The sequence below is a fragment of the Podarcis gaigeae genome (genome assembly GCF_964106915.1).
Source record: "Podarcis gaigeae genome assembly, chromosome: 15".
In the NCBI taxonomy this organism is placed as follows: domain Eukaryota; kingdom Metazoa; phylum Chordata; class Lepidosauria; order Squamata; family Lacertidae; genus Podarcis; species Podarcis gaigeae.
Window position 1 is genome coordinate 36,528,544 of NC_139692.1, and position 17,072 is coordinate 36,545,615.

The 17,072-nt window shown below is 45.6% G+C and overlaps 1 protein-coding gene across 11 annotated transcripts in view; it reads right to left on the bottom strand.

Moving 5' to 3' along the window:
• The window catches only part of RAP1GAP2 (RAP1 GTPase activating protein 2), a 189,093-nt gene that overhangs the window by 23,341 nt on the left and 148,680 nt on the right, over positions 1 to 17,072 (bottom strand). For all 11 annotated transcript variants that reach the window (XM_083714485.1, XM_083714491.1, XM_083714487.1 and 8 more), the window contains 9 exons: positions 15,967 to 15,999; positions 14,320 to 14,529; positions 13,221 to 13,324; positions 10,660 to 10,738; positions 9,311 to 9,364; positions 5,257 to 5,340; positions 2,366 to 2,466; positions 1,193 to 1,322; positions 685 to 840 (listed from right to left, as the gene is read on the bottom strand). In XM_083714485.1, coding sequence (XP_083570611.1) covers positions 685 to 840; positions 1,193 to 1,322; positions 2,366 to 2,466; positions 5,257 to 5,340; positions 9,311 to 9,364; positions 10,660 to 10,738; positions 13,221 to 13,324; positions 14,320 to 14,529; positions 15,967 to 15,999 — 951 coding nt within the window. The remainder of the gene's footprint in view (positions 1 to 684; positions 841 to 1,192; positions 1,323 to 2,365; positions 2,467 to 5,256; positions 5,341 to 9,310; positions 9,365 to 10,659; positions 10,739 to 13,220; positions 13,325 to 14,319; positions 14,530 to 15,966; positions 16,000 to 17,072) is intronic.

The following is a 17,072-nucleotide window of genomic DNA, read 5'->3' on the forward strand; positions in this document are numbered from 1 at the left end:
AACCCGAGATACCACTGTAATGCCTCTGAGAGTGGAGGCACAGCACAGCCATTGTGGCTGGTAGCCATCAATAGCCCTCTCCTCTCTGAATTTCTCCCATCCTCTTTTAAGGCCATCGGCCGCCATCCCTGCCTCCCGTGGGAGTGAGCTCCATAGTTTAGTTAGGCGCTTCGCGAAAGTGCCCTTGGTGTTCCACAGAGAGCCATCTTAATCCACCGGGCAAACACAGGGGGCCATAAATAACCCACGGAAGACAGAATTGATCTCTTGCTGACTGCAAATATTAACACGGCCAAAGCTGGGAGCGCAAGAAAGCGAGCGTCCTGCCGGCCACCTGCTCGGCCACCTTTGCTCGGATTGAATCCGCCCGCGCTTCAAGGACAGACACGAGAGATGTGCGCGGGCTCGGCGCGCTTAATGAATTTTGCTGCAAACTCACAGATAGGCTAATAGCTTCGCCCTCTGGAGCGGCGGCAACATGGTGAGCGCCAGCTGCCTCTCAGAGAACAAATAACCGTTTTCGAAGAGGCTTAGCAGGAACTCTTTATCTCTGGCCAAGCAGGTACACTTTACACAAGTTCCCAAAGCAGTTATTTGTCAGATCTAAAAACAGATGCACAGAGAGAGAGAGAGAGAGAGAGAGAGAGAGAGAGAGAGAGAAGAGAAACCACCCGGTCCTCTTACTTTGTAAGATGCACTGTCTGCTTCAGGGTTTTCTGCCTGCACAACAATGTAGGCATGGAGGAAATTCGAGGCAATCATGTCTGGAACAAAGGGAGTGTTTTCTTCTTGAAATATAATGGCCACAATGTCGTTGCCAATGTGTCGCTTTCTCTGAAGCTGGAAAGATTTACAAAAAGAGGAAGGGTGTACATGAGGGTCCTTAGGTGAAAACATTTTCAAATGGTGTATCTAGGTCTAGCGCCCCTTTGCAACTCTGTGGAACACTTGTTTTCCTTTCTCGGATTTCTCCTGTAGAAAACAAGCTTGCTTTGGTCTTCCACAAGACTTGTGCGAAGTTGGCCCATCAGGTCATTGGTACCCTGGTGGAAAGCAATTCTCACCTTTTCTCGAACCCCTGGGGCACTTAATGAAGGCCAAGTCTCTTTCACAGACAGAGAGAGACACAAGTTCTGCCATGGGGCTTTTAGCGCCACTTGATGTTATACCCAAAGATACAAGGCCCTGTTACCTGCTGCGTGTCTCCCTCAGTGAAAGGGAGTTTGGTAGAGACGTGAAACATAATCTCTCTGTCCCTGAACACTGTGTACACGGACTCTGTGCCCGTCTGGCCGTGAGTGACATCGAGACCACCGCGAAAGCTGGAAAGAAGTAAGAATAAAACAAACCTTTGACACCAATAATACTGATTTCATCAATGAGGGGTGGCAGGGGTGTGTGTGTGTTAGTGCAATCTTGCATGCCCAAGTCATTGACAGCTAAAAATGAGCAAATGTCTGAGATCCATGTTTGGATCTCCTGCTGTTTGGGGGAAGCTGAGGCTGGATCCAAATTTGATCCAAGAAAAAGCAGAGTGGGGGCTGGCAACTCTGTCCCTCCCCAATGCCATATCCACAGTCCAATCCCCCCCCCGCCCCCCCAAAAACACAACTACTACTATTAGCCTTTCAATGGAAAAGCATAGAGTTAGAGGTCAGGATTCATGGATTTCCCTGTTTCTTATCTGTTTCCCCATTTATTTTTACCCATTTGAGTTTACTCAGAAATAAACCCCACTGTGTGTTAAGTTGGGCTGATTCCCAAGTAGGTGTGTTTAGGGCGGCAGTCAGAAACTGAAAGAAGTTAAGATGTGGTTAAGCCAAATCACCAATTAATTCAAGTGAAGCTTTCCCCTCTAAATCATCACATTGCCATTGGGTTGACAGTACAGTTACTGCCATCTTGAATCTGTCAGTGAATGAAAAGACGTGTGTGTGTGTGTGTGTGTGTGTGTGTGTGTGTGTGTGTAGATGAATCTAGAGCTGAAACATTTTTTTATTAAAATTCAGCAATGTGTTTCACATAAAATTTGAAAAATAAATAATAATCCCCCATATGGCTGCAAAATCTTGTGGAGCAGCAGAGCCCTTGGTTCATGAGTTAGCTTCTCCAAGGAAACAATATGCAGAATCTTTTTATACCACATGTATTGTGTAAAATCCAAGGCATTCTTGCAGCCCTGAGCTACAGTTACATAGGCTGTGGCCGGGAGGAATCTAACCAAAGGTCTGAACAACAGCAGAGCAGGCATAACATGAGGTCTTTAACTACCTGGTTACCAGTTACGAACGCAATTTCCCTCAGCGCTCAGTCACAGAAAACAGAAACACGCATATACATGCAAGCAACTGTTTCTTTCTCCTACCCCTTGAAGTCCTGGAGTGTTATGGTATCTCCCAGCAAGCTCAAGAAATTCTTGAAGGCAGGGCTCTCCTCGTTGTTGCCAAACAGCTCTTCTTCCTGCGTCTGTAGAGTCAATTGGACCCAGAAAGAAACATGGTGGGAAGGCTCCTTTGTTTTTCAAGTGGGGACTCTAAGTCTAGGCCAAATTCCTCCCTCCTACACAGTTTCCAAAAATATGTTCCCTCTATAAAAATAAGGGTGGATTCCCTTTGCTTTCTAAGGGATGGTGGTGAGAAATTTCTCCGACGTTTTCTTTTCTTTTTTGAGTTTTATTTATTTATTAACGTTCTTACGTTAAATCGGTAAACATTATCATAATTATAATCATAATTATAATATAATTTTTGGCATGTATACCAAGTTTATATACCTAAAGGAAAAAAACAAAGACAAAAAACTATTCCAAAATCATATATGTAAGAACACTTTGGACTTTCCTGTCTATCCCATTGTATATTTCTTTTTTACAAATGAATGTACTCTTATTATAGTATATTTCTTTACATTTTATCTAATACATTCCTATATCAATATGTACCCTTGGTCTTATTTCTCAACTCAGTCTCTCTCCAGCGCCAATCGAATGCTAGCATAGATAGCGAACCTTTACTGTATTTTTGAACATCTCCAACGTTTTCAGGAGGGACTGTCAACACTCTTTCTTCCCAGACACTGGAAATTATTGGATGCAATAAAGAATCATAGAATTGTAGAGCTGGGAGCAGAGGCGCCATCTTGCAAGTGTGATTGGGAGGGGTGACATCATGCATGGGACGTGTGTGATGTCACATGTGCACGACATCAGGACGTTGGGAAGAACCGGGGTGGAGTCAATGTGGCAGCAGCAAGGCTTTAATAGCCGATGGCTCCTCCTTCTACTCCTCCTGTTCAACTGCGTGAGGCTCTTTGACCCTCCTTCCCCTCTACGCCAGGAGGAGGAGGGAAAGGAGCTGGCCATTGAAGCTGCACCACGATTGGCTGCGTGCTCAGTCTCCTCTGCCCCTTATTTTTAGAGAAGCTTTTAATGTTTGATGCATTACTATATTTTAATATTTTGTTGGAAGCTGCTCAGAGTGGCTGGGGAAGACCAGCCAGATGAGTAGGGTATAAATTATTATTATTATTATTGTTATTATTATTATTATTATTATTATTATTATTATTATTATTTAGGACATGGGGTGGGCAGGTCCTTCCCAAAAAATATTGGGTCCCCCGAAAGGGTTTGGCCCACTGGTTAGAAGAAACTCCATGCAGGATTTTAAACAATGTTTAAAAACACACACTCCAGTGAAAGAGAGTCTTGCCACCTTCCATTCCACTGTTGAACAGCTCTTATCATCAGAAAGTTCTTCCTAATGTTTAGTTGGAATTTGAATCGTTCACATCCTACCCTCTGGAGCAGCAGAAAACAAGCTTATGCCATCTTCAGATATTTGAAGATGGCTATCCCATCACGTCTCAGTCTTCTCTTCTCCAGGCTAAACATACCCAGCTCCCTCGGTTAGTCCCCATAAGGCTTGGTTTCCTGGGCCCTTGATCATCTTGGTCACCCTCTCTCAGTACCTAGAAATGCAGCACGCTCCTGGAACCCAGAGCAGGTGTGGCACAGCAGATAAAGGAAAGTGCTATCTAATAGGAAGTTTTTTGGTTTGAATCTTATCACTGCTATAGACACGCCCGTTGGCAAGCATGCCTTTTTCTCAGCCTCCAGTCTGCAGTATGGGGATATTCGTAGCAAAATACCTTCCAGGGTTCTTATTTGTTCATTTATATTCCACCCGTCTCCCAGTGCAGGACCTGAAGGCAGCTTACAGCACAAACTAAAACAGATGCAACTATTACACAGCTTAGCTGTGTGGAACTCAGTTGGTTAGAGCATAGCGCTGACAACACCAAGGTTGCAGGTTTGATCCCCAATATGGGGCAGCTGCATATTCCTGCATTGCAACGGGTTGCACTAGATCAGCATTTCCCAGACTTGCATCTCTAGCTGTTTTTGGACTACAGTTCCTCAGTCCTATATACCTGAAAGAACATCTCCATCCCCATCATTCAGACCAGACACTGAGGTCCAGCACCGGGGGCCTTCTGGCGGTTCCCTCGCTGTGAGAAGTGAGGTTACAGGGAACCAGGCAGAGGGCACCTGCCCCGTGGAACGCCCTCCCAGCAAATGTCAAGGCAATAAACAACTATTTTACTTTTAAAAGACAACTGAAGGCGGCCCTGTTTAGGGAAGTTTTTAATGTCTGGTGCTGTATTGTTTGTAATATTCAGTTGGAAGCTGCTCAGAGTGGCTGGGGAAACCCAGCCAGATTGGAGGGGTATAAATAAATTATTATTATTATTATTATTATTATTATTATTATTATTATTATTATCCCTGACTAGCTAGGGATGATGGGAATTGTAGTCCAAAAACAGCTGGAGACCCAAGTTTGAAAAATACTGGTCCCTTCCAACTCTACAATTCCATAATTCTATGAAAACACACACAATAAACATGTATTTTTTAAAAACAAATAATCAAATAAATATCCCTATTAGAAACAGCTCTGAAGACACTTAAAACAACCCCCCCTATAAGCATAGGAAACATTTAATTCCCCCCACTACATGCCTTACTTTATTTTATTTTATTTTTTAATATATCTTTATTAATTTAAAATAAATACATTTATGAAAAACAGACATACATACAAGAAATTTCTGCCTTATTTTAAAGCTAGAAATTTATCAGCTGGGAATCTACAGCTCTGAACATTCTAAAATGGCATCTTATGAATGCAAATGTCACCATCATTCCTTGAACCGGAATAAAATGACTGCTGGCACAACAGCATTGTCACTCACCTGCCTAAGCTTCTGGTAAATCACCCCAAATTTGAACGTGTTGTTGACCTCGTGCTCATCATAGGAGACGATCATCTGAGATGCCTGAAATAGGAGACAGGTCGTTATTTAATTATGTATATATGAAAACCAATAAATATATGACATTCTGTTCCCAAACAGAACCATCAGAAGTACTTGAGGGAGAGTCGATTTCATAGCGGCTTATGAGATAGGTAGATATAAATGGAACAGCTCGGTGCATGCTTTGCCTGCACAATGTCCCGGGTTTGATTTCCGATATCTTCTATGAAAACAGGGCTTTGAAGCCTGCAGTGCTACAGAAGTTAAGAACATAAGATCTAACCAATGGTCCATCTAGTAGTCCAACATCCTGCTTTGACAGTAGCCTGTGGGAAACCAGCAAGCAGGACCCAAGTGCGAGAGCACGCTCCTCTCCTCTCCTATCGTTTCCAGCAACTGGTATTCAGAAGCATTGCTGCCTACAAATGTGGAGGCAGAGGATAGCTATCGTGGCTAATAGGCATCTACAGCCTGCCCCTCTATAAATTTGTTCAATTCTCTTTCCATCCTTGCCTCCTGTGGGAGTGAGTTCCACAGTTTAACTGGGCGCCGAGTAAAGAAGTACCGTATTTTTTGCTCTATAAGACTCACTTTTTCCCTCCTAAAAAGTAAAGGGAAATGTGTGTGCGTCTTATGGAGCGAATGCAGGCTGCACAGCTATCCCAGAAGCCAGAACAACAAGAGGGATTGCTGCTTTCACTGTGTAGCGATCCCTCTTGCTGTTCTGACTTCTGAGATTCAGAATATTTTTTTTCTTGTTTTCCTCCTCCAAAAACTAGGTGCGTCTTGTGGTCTGGTGCATCTTATAGAGCGAAAAATACGGTACCTTCTTTTGTCTCTCCTGAATCCTCCATCCTTCTCTTTCCCCTGTCTAAGCCATTCCTCATATGGTATGGCTTTCAGACACACTCCCATCCTGGCTGCTCTTCTGTGTCCAGGGCGGCTATCTACCAGCTCCATCTGGTATGCAGGCTGAGACCCTATCTGCCTGCGGACTGTCTCGCCAGAGTGGTGCATGCTCTAGTTATCTCTCACTTGGACTACTGAAATGCGCTGTACGTGGGGCTACCTTTGAAGGTGACCTGGAAACTGCAATTAATCCAGAATGTGGCAGCTAGACTGGTGACTGGGAGTGGCCGCCGGGACCATATAACACCAGTCCTGAGAGATCTGCATTGGCTACTAGTACGTTTCCGAGCACAATTCAAAGTGTCGGTGCTGACCTTTAAAGCCCTAAACGGCCTTGGTCCAGTATACAGTGCTACCTCAGGTTAGGTATTTAATTTGTTCTGGAGGTCCATTCTTAACCTGAAACTGTTCTTAACCTGAAGCACCACTTTAGCTAATGGGGCCTCCTGCTGCTGCTATGCTGCCGGAGTACGATTTCTGTTATCATCCTGAAGCAAAGTTCTTAACCCGAGGTACTATTTCTGGGTTAGCGGAGTCTGTAACCTGAAGTGTATGTAACCTGAAGCGTATGTAACCCAAGGTACCACTGTATCTGAAGGAACGTCTCCACCCCCATCATTCTACCTGGACAATGAGGTCCAGTGCCAAGGGTCTTCTGGTGGTTCCCTTGCTGCGAGAAGTGAGGTTACAGGGAACCAGGCAGAGGGCCTTCTCGGTAGTGGCACCCACCCTGTGGAACGCCCTCCCTTCAGATGTCAAGGAAATAAGCAGCTATCCTATTTTTAAAAACATCTGAAGGCAGCCCTGTTTAGGGAAGTTTTTAATATTTAATGCTGTATTGTTTTTAACACTTGATTGGGAGCTGCCCAGAGTGGCTGGGGAAACAGCCAGATGGGCGGGGTATAAATAAAGTATTATTATTATTATTATTATTATTATTATTATTATTCCTTGGGAGAGATCAGAAGCCATGGGAACAGCCAGAAACTATTTTTGATTTGTGTGAAGGGGCCAGCTTTACCTGCCCCATGCCAAAGGCTTGCTTTGACTCTTGTGTCCTTCTGAAAATATCCAACAGCCTCTTTGAAGCACCTGCACTGAGTCAAAATACACCTTTGCATTTCAGCTTTGTTCCCTCCCCCACCCGAAGGATCCCTTAGGCTCCCTTCTGAGCAACAATCTCCAACCTGCTGAGAGTTTATTTAGTTCAAATTCTCCCCCTCTTGTTTTGAAATTGAGGTCAGAAAACAAGCTGGAAAATGAAATGCAACCCTACTTGTGTATAATTGCAAAGCTTATTCGAGGGCCCAGGGGAAGCAAACTCAACTGCTGCCCCCCCCCCCAATGACAATTCTGAAGTGCACATTGCGAATTGTTGAAAAATAATAAAGAGGTGTTATATGAAAAACAGAATCCGGTGTTGTTTTTGAACAGGCAAGAACATGGTATCAGAATTAAGAAAACTACTCTGTCTTCCACTCTGTTTTGATAACCCCACTAACAACTCCACCGCTAAATTAAAAATTGTTGATGTGCAGTGTTGTGTGGGCGGAAGAATAACGTCATGGGATAGAATCGTACGGTGGTATTCAACCAATGTGTCCCACCAGAAGAAGGATTTCAGCTTGTGCAATAGGACCATGCCCTCCCCAGATCTGTTCCAGAGAGTTGGCAAAACCCCTAGACCAGGTTAATTTGGGTGGGGGTAGGCAGAGGGGGGAAATATTCTGTTCCACAAGCTGAAATCCTGATGGAACATTTGCTTCGCATGCAACCATTAGAGGTGGAAGGGACCTCAAAGGACACCTAGCTCAACACCTGCCAATGGAGGCAATCCCCTGTTATGGCACACACCCCAATAGCTGGTCACTCAGCCCCCAACTAACATTCCAATTAAGGAGAAGTCCACCACTTTCCATGAGAGGTTTTTAAGCAAAGACTGGAAAGGACACCAGACTGGGTGAGACAAAAGCTCTGCTCCAAAGTGTGCAAGAAAGGAATGGCAGCAAGAGACTGGCTGCATAGCTGTATGTCCTCCGCCGCTGGTACTTTGAGGTAGAGTGCCTCTGAACATGAAGGTTTTACTCCTAACAATCATGGTTAAGAGCAGGGGTGGGAAACCTCCCATCAGCTGGCCAAACATGGCACACCAAAGGGGCTTAATTTGGGCCACAAGAATATCTTCCCCAAACCACCCGCCCATTTTTGATCTCGGGGTGAAATTCTGGTTGTGCACATCTGTTCGCCAAAGGAAGGAAGGACACACAGCCAAAGCAGCAGGATTAAAGAGATGAGTGTGTGTGGAGGGAGTAAATTCTGGTCATTCTGGCTGCACACGCAGCAGAATTTGAACTCCACTCATCAGTTGATAAGTAGGGGTTAAATCCTGCTCAGTTTGTCAGGATTCCATGCAAGCCTCTTCATAGTTCAGGAAAGGGTGTGTGTAGAGACCTCTGCAAAAAAGAAAGTGGGGACTTCTTTTTAGCAACACCTTCTAAGTTGCTTTGAAGTCTCAACTTTGGGACTTCAAAGCACCTTGCACTTGACACCATTGTAATGGCAGGCAATTGACAGGATGGCAGCCTCTCTCACCTGTCACATTTGGTCTTCAAAGTCAAACTTGATCAGAATCTGTTCCATGGAGCCAGAAAGATCTCCACCCCCCCACCCCCACCCATGGTTAAAAACAACAGAGCCCTGGAGGATCACTCTAGTCCAGCAACCCGTTTCTCACAATTTGCTCCTTTCAAATGGCCAAAGTGCTCCCTTAGCATATAACTTCCCTGCCTATTAATGGGGAGCAAATGTGAACCCCACTGAGATGCATTGTTGGACTCCAACTCCCATCAGCCCCAGCCAGCAAGGATGCTGGGAGTTGTAGTCTAGCAACATTTAGATGACCGCAGGCTCCCTATCCCTAGCTACAGGGAATCTCCTCTTCCAATCTGAAGGATCGTGGAAACCTATGATCAGGAAGACTGCACATTTCTGAACTCCCATTTTCACATGCACACAAGTACTGAGCACACCAGTTCTGAAACAGGCCCTCTCGAGTCCTTGCTTGGCACGTCCTTCATCTCACCTTGGGGTAGAGCACAGGGTTAAACTTCAATCCGGTCACATCATCGCAGAAAGCCTGCCCAGATAGGGAAGAGAAGTGATTGTCAGCAAAGGCCACCAATGAGTAAATGTTTCTTTCAGATAGTTGAAGGCAACTTGAAAGAGGCATTGGGTTTTGCATTGTTTTGAAGGAGGGGAAGAGTGCATTGGCTAGGGGTCTCCAACATGGTGCCCTTCTGGCAAGAAGTTGAGGTTACAGGCAACTGGGCAGAAGGCCCTCTCGGTAGTTATGCCCTCCCTGTGAAATGTCCTCCCATCAGGGGTCAAAGCGAGAAACATTACAAAGAGGCAAATAATTATACGACTTCCCAGTTGAATCCTGACAAGACAGAAGTACTGTTTTGGGGGGACAGGGGACGGGCGGGTGTGGGGGAATCCCTGGTACTGAATGGGGTAACTGTGCCCCTGAAGGACCAGGTGTGCAGCCTGGGAGTCATTTTGGACTCACAGCTGTCCATGGAGGCACAAGTTAATTCTGTGTCCAGGGTGGCTGCCTACTAGCTCCATCTGGTACGCAGGCTGAGACTCTACCTGCCCGCAGACTGTCTCATCAGAGTGGTGTATGCTCCGGTTATCTCTCACTTGGACTAACTGCAATGCGCTCTTTGTGGGGCTGCCTTTGAAGGTGACCCAGAAACTGCAAATAATCCAAAATGCGGCAGCTAGACTGGTGACAGGGAGTGGCCACCGGGACCATGAAACACCGGTCCTGAGAGATCTGCATTGTCTCCCAGTATGTTTCCGAGCACAATTCAAAGTGTTGGTGCTGACCTTTAAAGCCCTAAATGGCCTCAGTCCTGTATACCTGAAGGAGTGACTCCACCTCCGTCCTTCAGCCCAGATACTGAGATCCACCGCTGAGGGCCTTCAGTCGGTTCCCTCATTGCGAGAAGTGAGGTTACAGGGAACCAGGCAGAGGGCCTTCTCAGTAGTGGCGCCCGCCCTGTGAAATGCCCTCCCAACAGATGTCAAGGAAATAAGCAGCTATCCTATTTTTAAAAGACATCTGAAGGCAGCCCTGTTTAGGGAAGTTTTAATATTTAATGCTTTATTGTTTTTAACACTTGATTGGGAGCCACCCAGAGTGGCTGGGGAAACTCAGCCAGATGGGTGGGGTATAAATAAATTGTTGTTGTTGTTGTTGTTGTTGTTAATGTCTGAAGATAGCACTGTATTGGGATGTTTGAGGTTTTGTTTTGCTTTTTTATTTTCTGTTGGAAGCTACCCAGAGTGTCTGGGGCAACCCTATCAGATGGGCAGGGTGCCAGTAATAATCACCACCACCCTCAATATCATTTCAAAGCAACCCACCTTTGCAATCTGTGGGATGCTTGGCAGTTTGCTAAGTCCAGCTAATGGGATTCTTTCATGCAGCGTTTTTGCCTTGGACCTATGGAAAGCAAAGAGAGAGGGAGAAAGGGCATAAGTCGGAAATAAGCTGTGATGGTGTACAGATGCCTCTGGGCTTAAAACAGTAACACACACACAATATCTGCAAAATTCACAATGCAAAGCTATACCAGATGTCTGGAAATGAAACTTCACTGAACATTTGGGCAGGGGGAGGGGACTGTTGGCAGTGAACGATACAGTTGTTTAGTTTCCTGATCTTTTTAAAAATTCATGGGTTTGCCTAGGAAATAAGAGGATAAGTCAAATAGGAGCTTGTTTTCCTTGGTTTCGAGAAGGAACGGTGCTAAATATGATTGATATTTTCCAATATCCTTGCAGGGATTTTTATTTTATTTTATTTACATCTGGTTTCCTAGGGACTGGCTGCAGATCAAGCAAAATGACGTTCGTTACCAAAGTAATCTTGAAAGAACAGACTCAAAATTCAAAGTGTGTGGCGGCGGTGGGGGAGGGAGGGAGATCTATAGCAGTATGGATTCTTAGCCTGGCTTTCCGGGTTATCACCATTTCCTTCCTCTCATACAGCAAAGGTTCCCGACTCAAGAGAAGATTGACCACGCAATCTTGGTGCTGGGGGAAACTGAGGATCTTTAGGAGCCAACTCCTAGGGGCCGTGGGGGCTTAGGCCCCCACACTAAAATATTTGAGGGAGCTAAAATGATCCTCTTCTTCCTCAGTCCATCAGTCCACAAATAGCAACTAGAGGTTATGCTCCTTTAGAGTGCTCAGATGAGTAAAGAGCCCTCTGCTATATTAGCAGTTGACGATTAGGATTGGAGGATTGGAGGAGCCTGCACCACCAGTGAGAAAGGCCAAGAAGCAACAGACCTTATCATTTGCACTTAATCAAGAATGCAAAAATCTGTAATTGTGCCCCTTTCTGTACCTTGATATTAGATTCCTGGGTTGCCTCTTCTAGTGTAGAAAAGGAAGTGGGAGTGGGGGACAGGCATGGCCAAAAAAAATGAATAAAAATGAAAAAAGAGGCACGTTGGATCAAGCTGGGACCCTACAGAGCCCAGCCTCCAGCCAGAATATTCACAGGCCAGGATGTAGGGGTGGGGGTGGGGATTTGATTCAGTTTCAGTTTAAAGGAAAATCTATCTCTTTTGTGCTTTCCGAAACAAGGTGTGAACCAAAATGCGAATTTTGCAGCGGAGCTCTCCAAACAAAACAGAGTGCACAAAAACACACACACAAACGTTAATGTTTGTGCAACAATGTACATATTAGTGAAGATAACATACTAAAAGGCATTATATTAGGGGAAATCGCTTTGTGTATATCTGGAGAAATTCTCACTGATGAATTTTCATGAGGATTTTTTTTATATATACATGAAATGCAAGCGGATGTGAAAATGTGGAGGACTGAATTTAAGACTGGAAGCATAAAAAATAAAACACCCGAGAGAGTGAAATGGGTAGATTTGCCCATTCTAAGATTAAAAGTTTCCATTCCGAGGTTGCACAACCAGAATTGTACCAATACATTCTGAGGTTGCACAACCAGAATTGTACCAATAGACAGTTCCACAACACACAAAGCTTTGCTCATTTTCCGCAGGGAAATCTGCCCTGGAACTAAGACTATAGAAGGTATGGAAAGAACAAGTAGGACCTGCAGCAAAAAGTGTTCCAGCCAGCCTCTTATACATCACATCCCCTCCTACCCAAAAAAATGTTGGCTCCCCGTCAGCAATCCTAAGCCACTGAGCATGCTCACTGCTCACTGGGCTGTTTGTGGAGGAAGGATATGCCCTTAGTTTATTCCCTAACATTAGTATTAGTATGCAGGATGGTGTAGAACAATGGGATCATTCAGACTTCCATTTGCCCCACTACTTTCTTTGGGGGGAAACGCACTCTTAGATTGGAGCAAACATTAGCTGGGTTTTCCATGGAATTCATGTTTTCTCCGATTCAGCACTAAAGGTAAAGGTAAAGGACCCCTGGACTGTTAAGTCCAGTCAAAGGCGACTATGGGGTTGTGGCACTCGTCTCACTTTCAGGCCGAGGGAGCCGCCGTTTGTGCAAAGACAACTTTCCGGGTCTTGTGGCCAGCATGACTAAACCACTTCTGGAGCAATGGAACACTGTGATGGAAGCAAGAGCACACAGAAACATCATTTACCCTCTCACCACAGCAGTACCTATTTATCTACTTGCATTTCGAACAGCTAGGTTGGCAGGAGGTGGGACAGGGGAACGAGAGCTCACCCCATTGCAGGGATTCGAACCGCCAACCTTCTGATCAGCAAGCCCAAGAGGCTCAGTGGACTAGACCACAGCGCCACCCGAGTCAGAACTACAGACACGGGACAAGTGGAAGTGTGTAAGAGCCCGATGCCACGTCCCACAATTAACGAAAGGAACAGGAATGTATGTTTGCTATTAGCATATGAGATGTAGCAGAAATGACTCAAGAAATTCATGAAACAAAATTTCCGCTTACTGTACCTGAGTATAATTCTTAGGTATTCAATTCCGTCTGCCTCTTCGCATTTAATAGAAAGGATCAAATTTCCCAGGCTGCTAGCTGTGCAGTAAAAATTTAAATGATCCTAAAAATAGAAGGGAAGTGTTAACAGTGTGAGGAAGAAGCCCAGGGGAAAGCGAGGGTTTTGATCTCACCCCAGCCCCGACTGTTCCCTCAGTGTTGGGTCTTGACGCCTAGAAGGAATCACGGCTGACTCACTGCTATCTTAAGAACATCTCACAAACTTGCCCTCCTCTGGGAAACCAAAAAGCAATTATTTACACTTCACTCGTAGGTCTCAATATTTGATCCATGCCACTTGCCACTATAAGCTACCGGAGCTAGATCAACAACTCTGAGGGCAGCGTAATAGATGACCAGCACTCATGCAAAATTGTGATGGGGGAAAATCAACACTCAGAACATACCTCCATTTCCCCTCTCCCTGTATTGCACTTCCAAAGAGGTCACAATGGGTGGGAAACCTCAGGCCTGCCAAGCCCTCTCTAACTGACCCTCTGGACATCTCTCACTGGTCCTGCTTCACACCCACAATGTGTTTGCCTGGCTGGAATGTGCCCTTGAGCTCCAAAATTGCCTTTTCCTCGCATGGATGGAGAACAGAGATGTGTCTGTGAGCGCGTGCAGTGCCTAGCCTACCGAACGCTACCCTACTATGCAACTGGACAATGAGTGGGAAATCTGCATTCTTTGCTCCACCCACTTTTCCCACTGGCCCCACCCACCTCTGGCAGCAGGGGAAAATTGCACTGAAGGGGATATAGTCCTTGGGCTGCAAAAGGTGCTACCCCCCTTCCATTCGAATACATGGACCCTCCTTCAAATGCCCTCGGCCTCCTCCATCACATGCATTTTGCTGGCTATGCATGGCCATCACAAGCCAAAGTGTGGTCATTGTTAATTAATTAACAGCTAACAATTAAACTTCAATCCATTTTTATTACCAAACTCATTCATGATCAATACTCATCAGTAGACTTAGTAGTGAATTCTCTCTTTCTTTAAAAACCTCTGGCGGCCCAAGGGGTCTTAAGGCCACGCTGACAATTCCCCACTGACCTTTCCCAAGAAGTGTTTCCTATATGCTCTGGCTTCTCCTTTGCACTCCAGCTTGTAGCCATAAGCGCTGGGGCTCAGCTGCTCCTCGTCCTCTTCGCAGATGCTGCTCTCCGATGAGGTGGGTGTGCTGACGTTCTCGGGGTCTTCGATCCAGTAGCCCCCAAACTGCGGCAGGATGATGACAGGATAGGGGCCGCCTTTTTCTACAATCTGGGGAAAAGATTAAGCAGACTTCAGAGGCAGAGCTGACCACATATCTATATCAAGCCATGATGATTGACAACTTTGGAGGATTAGACAAATTCATGGAGGATAATGCTCTCAACAGCTACTAGCCATGATGGCTATGTTCTGCCTCCACTGGAGAGGCATGTTGGCATTCATCTGTCTCGAGAGTCAATGGAGGGGAGGGCAAACCACAGGAGAATCACAGCACCTGCCTTTGCTGCAGAGACCAGTAACTTGTAGCGGCTGCCTCCCATGTTGCTTTTGCTGCATTAACAGCAACAACAGTGATCTCTCTGGGGCGCAAGCCTGGGCAGAGTGTATGGAGGTCCTGGGCTGCCCAGATGACAAGGACACCCGCCTCCTGCTGCCCATCTCAGCCTCGCTGATGTGATCCAAAGGAAAGCAGAGCAATACGTTTGGCACCAGCTTGGCAACCAGAGTTGCTGGAAGGAGGCGTGCAAGGTGCCATCCAACCAACTTAGAAAGTCCACTCTGGGTTTGTGTAGGGTTTGCTCCTTAGCCTTTTCTTCTCCCTGCAAATATCCTGCAAGGCAACAGAGGTTTAGGAGCAGTTGTCCTTCTCTTAGATTGGATACCCAGTATGTTTCCGAGCACAATTCAAAGTGTGGGTGCTGACCTTTAAAGCCCTAAATAGCCTTGGCCCTGTGTACCTGAAGGAGCATCTCCACCCCCATCATTCAGCCCGGACACTCCAGGGGCCTTCTGGTGGTTCCCTCGAAGTGAGGTTACAGGGAACCAGGCAGAGGGCCTTCTCGGTAGTGGCGCCCGCCCTGTAGAATGCCCTCCCATCAGATGTCAAGGAAATAAACAACTACCTGGCTTTTAGAAAACATCTGAAGGCAGCCCTGTTTAGGGAAGCTGTTAATGTTTGATGTTTTATCGTGTTTTTAATTTTATCATGTTTTTAATATTCTATTGAGAGCCGCCCAGAGTGGCTGGGGAAACCCAGCCAGATGGGCAGGGTATAAATAATAAATTATTATAATATTATTATTTTTATACCATCCCAGGTTGACAAGCCCCACCTGCCCCTGATGTCCCTCTGCAGCACATGCAGAAACCACCTTTGTGGTCACTGGACCTAACGTTGGTCTCATCCACTCAATCTGTCTGTCTCTGCATGTAGGGGAAGTCCCTAACTCAGTGAGTTGCAGGGGTGTGTGGATTGCTGACTCTCTGTAGAGCAATTGCACTAGCATTGGCCCACACTGAATTTCCCCGATGAAGCATGGTCAGCCAAGGCAGTGCTTGTGAACCCCCACCCCATAGAATCACAGAACTAGCCCAAACCCCTGCAATTCAGGAATCACAGCTGATTGGCCTTTTATAGTGAGTATGTGTGCAAGACGCACATTCACACAGAAACATGCATGGACTAGCAGGTCTGGTGATACTCACTTCATCAATGCTGGGATATGGGATGTAGTCCTCCTGAAAAACATTGAAAGGAAAGGCTGCCATTAATTCTAACACAATTTGCAATGGGAGAAAGATTTGGGCATGAGATATCGACAATGGTTCATGTGTGGCACAAAGAAATTGGACAGAGACAAGGTTTTCCTCTCCCTCTTTCAGAACACTAGACTTCATGATCATCCAATGAAGCTGAACGTTGGAGGACAGAGAATAGTAAGTCCTTATTTCTTGGGTTTCATGATCACTGCAGGTGGTGACAGCAGTCACGAAATTAAAAGACGCCTGCTTCTTGGGAGAAAAGCAATGACAAACCTAGACAGCATCTTAAAAAGCAGAGACATCACCTTGCCGACAAAGGTCCGTATAGTAAAAGCTATGGTTTTCCCAGTAGTGATGTATGGAAGTGAGAGCTGGACCATAAAGAAGGCTGATCGCCAAAGAATTGATGCTTTTGAATTATGGTGCTGGAGGAGACTCTTTTATAAGAGGATTACTCAAATGCATAGGACAATAAGGTGGTGATGGTTGAGTCCTATCTCCATGGTCAAAGGCTTCTGAATATCAGTTGCTGGGGATCACAAGCTGTAGAGAACTAACGCCAGCTTCCCATAATAGGCTTCTGGTTGGCTGCTGTGAGAAATAGATGCTGGACTAGATGGGCCACTGGCAAAATCCATCAGGCTCTTCTTACATTCTTAAAGGTGTTTGTGGGGTGTGTGTATTTTGAAGGACTGGTCATAAATTCATCCAGGGTCCTTTTCTTCGAAAATCTTCCTGGCGGCTGAATGCGAGCAAGAACTATTGAATCCATGTTGTTTATCAGCGTGAGCTCTCCAGCATCATATTTTTTACAGGCTCAGCACAGGAAGAGGGCGGGTGAAAAACAGGATTAAAGGCTCTCCCTCCCCATAGGGTTGATCCCTGCATTTTTAATCAGAGCCTCGGTTTTCAATAATACTCAAATCCTTCTGCCTGCGCCATCACTTTTGTTCTGACTTTGAGCATCTGGATTACTGAGGGAAAAACTAATGGATGGCTGAGTTCCTTACAAAAGATCACCGGGGCTCCTTGACGGCAATAAGTCTCTC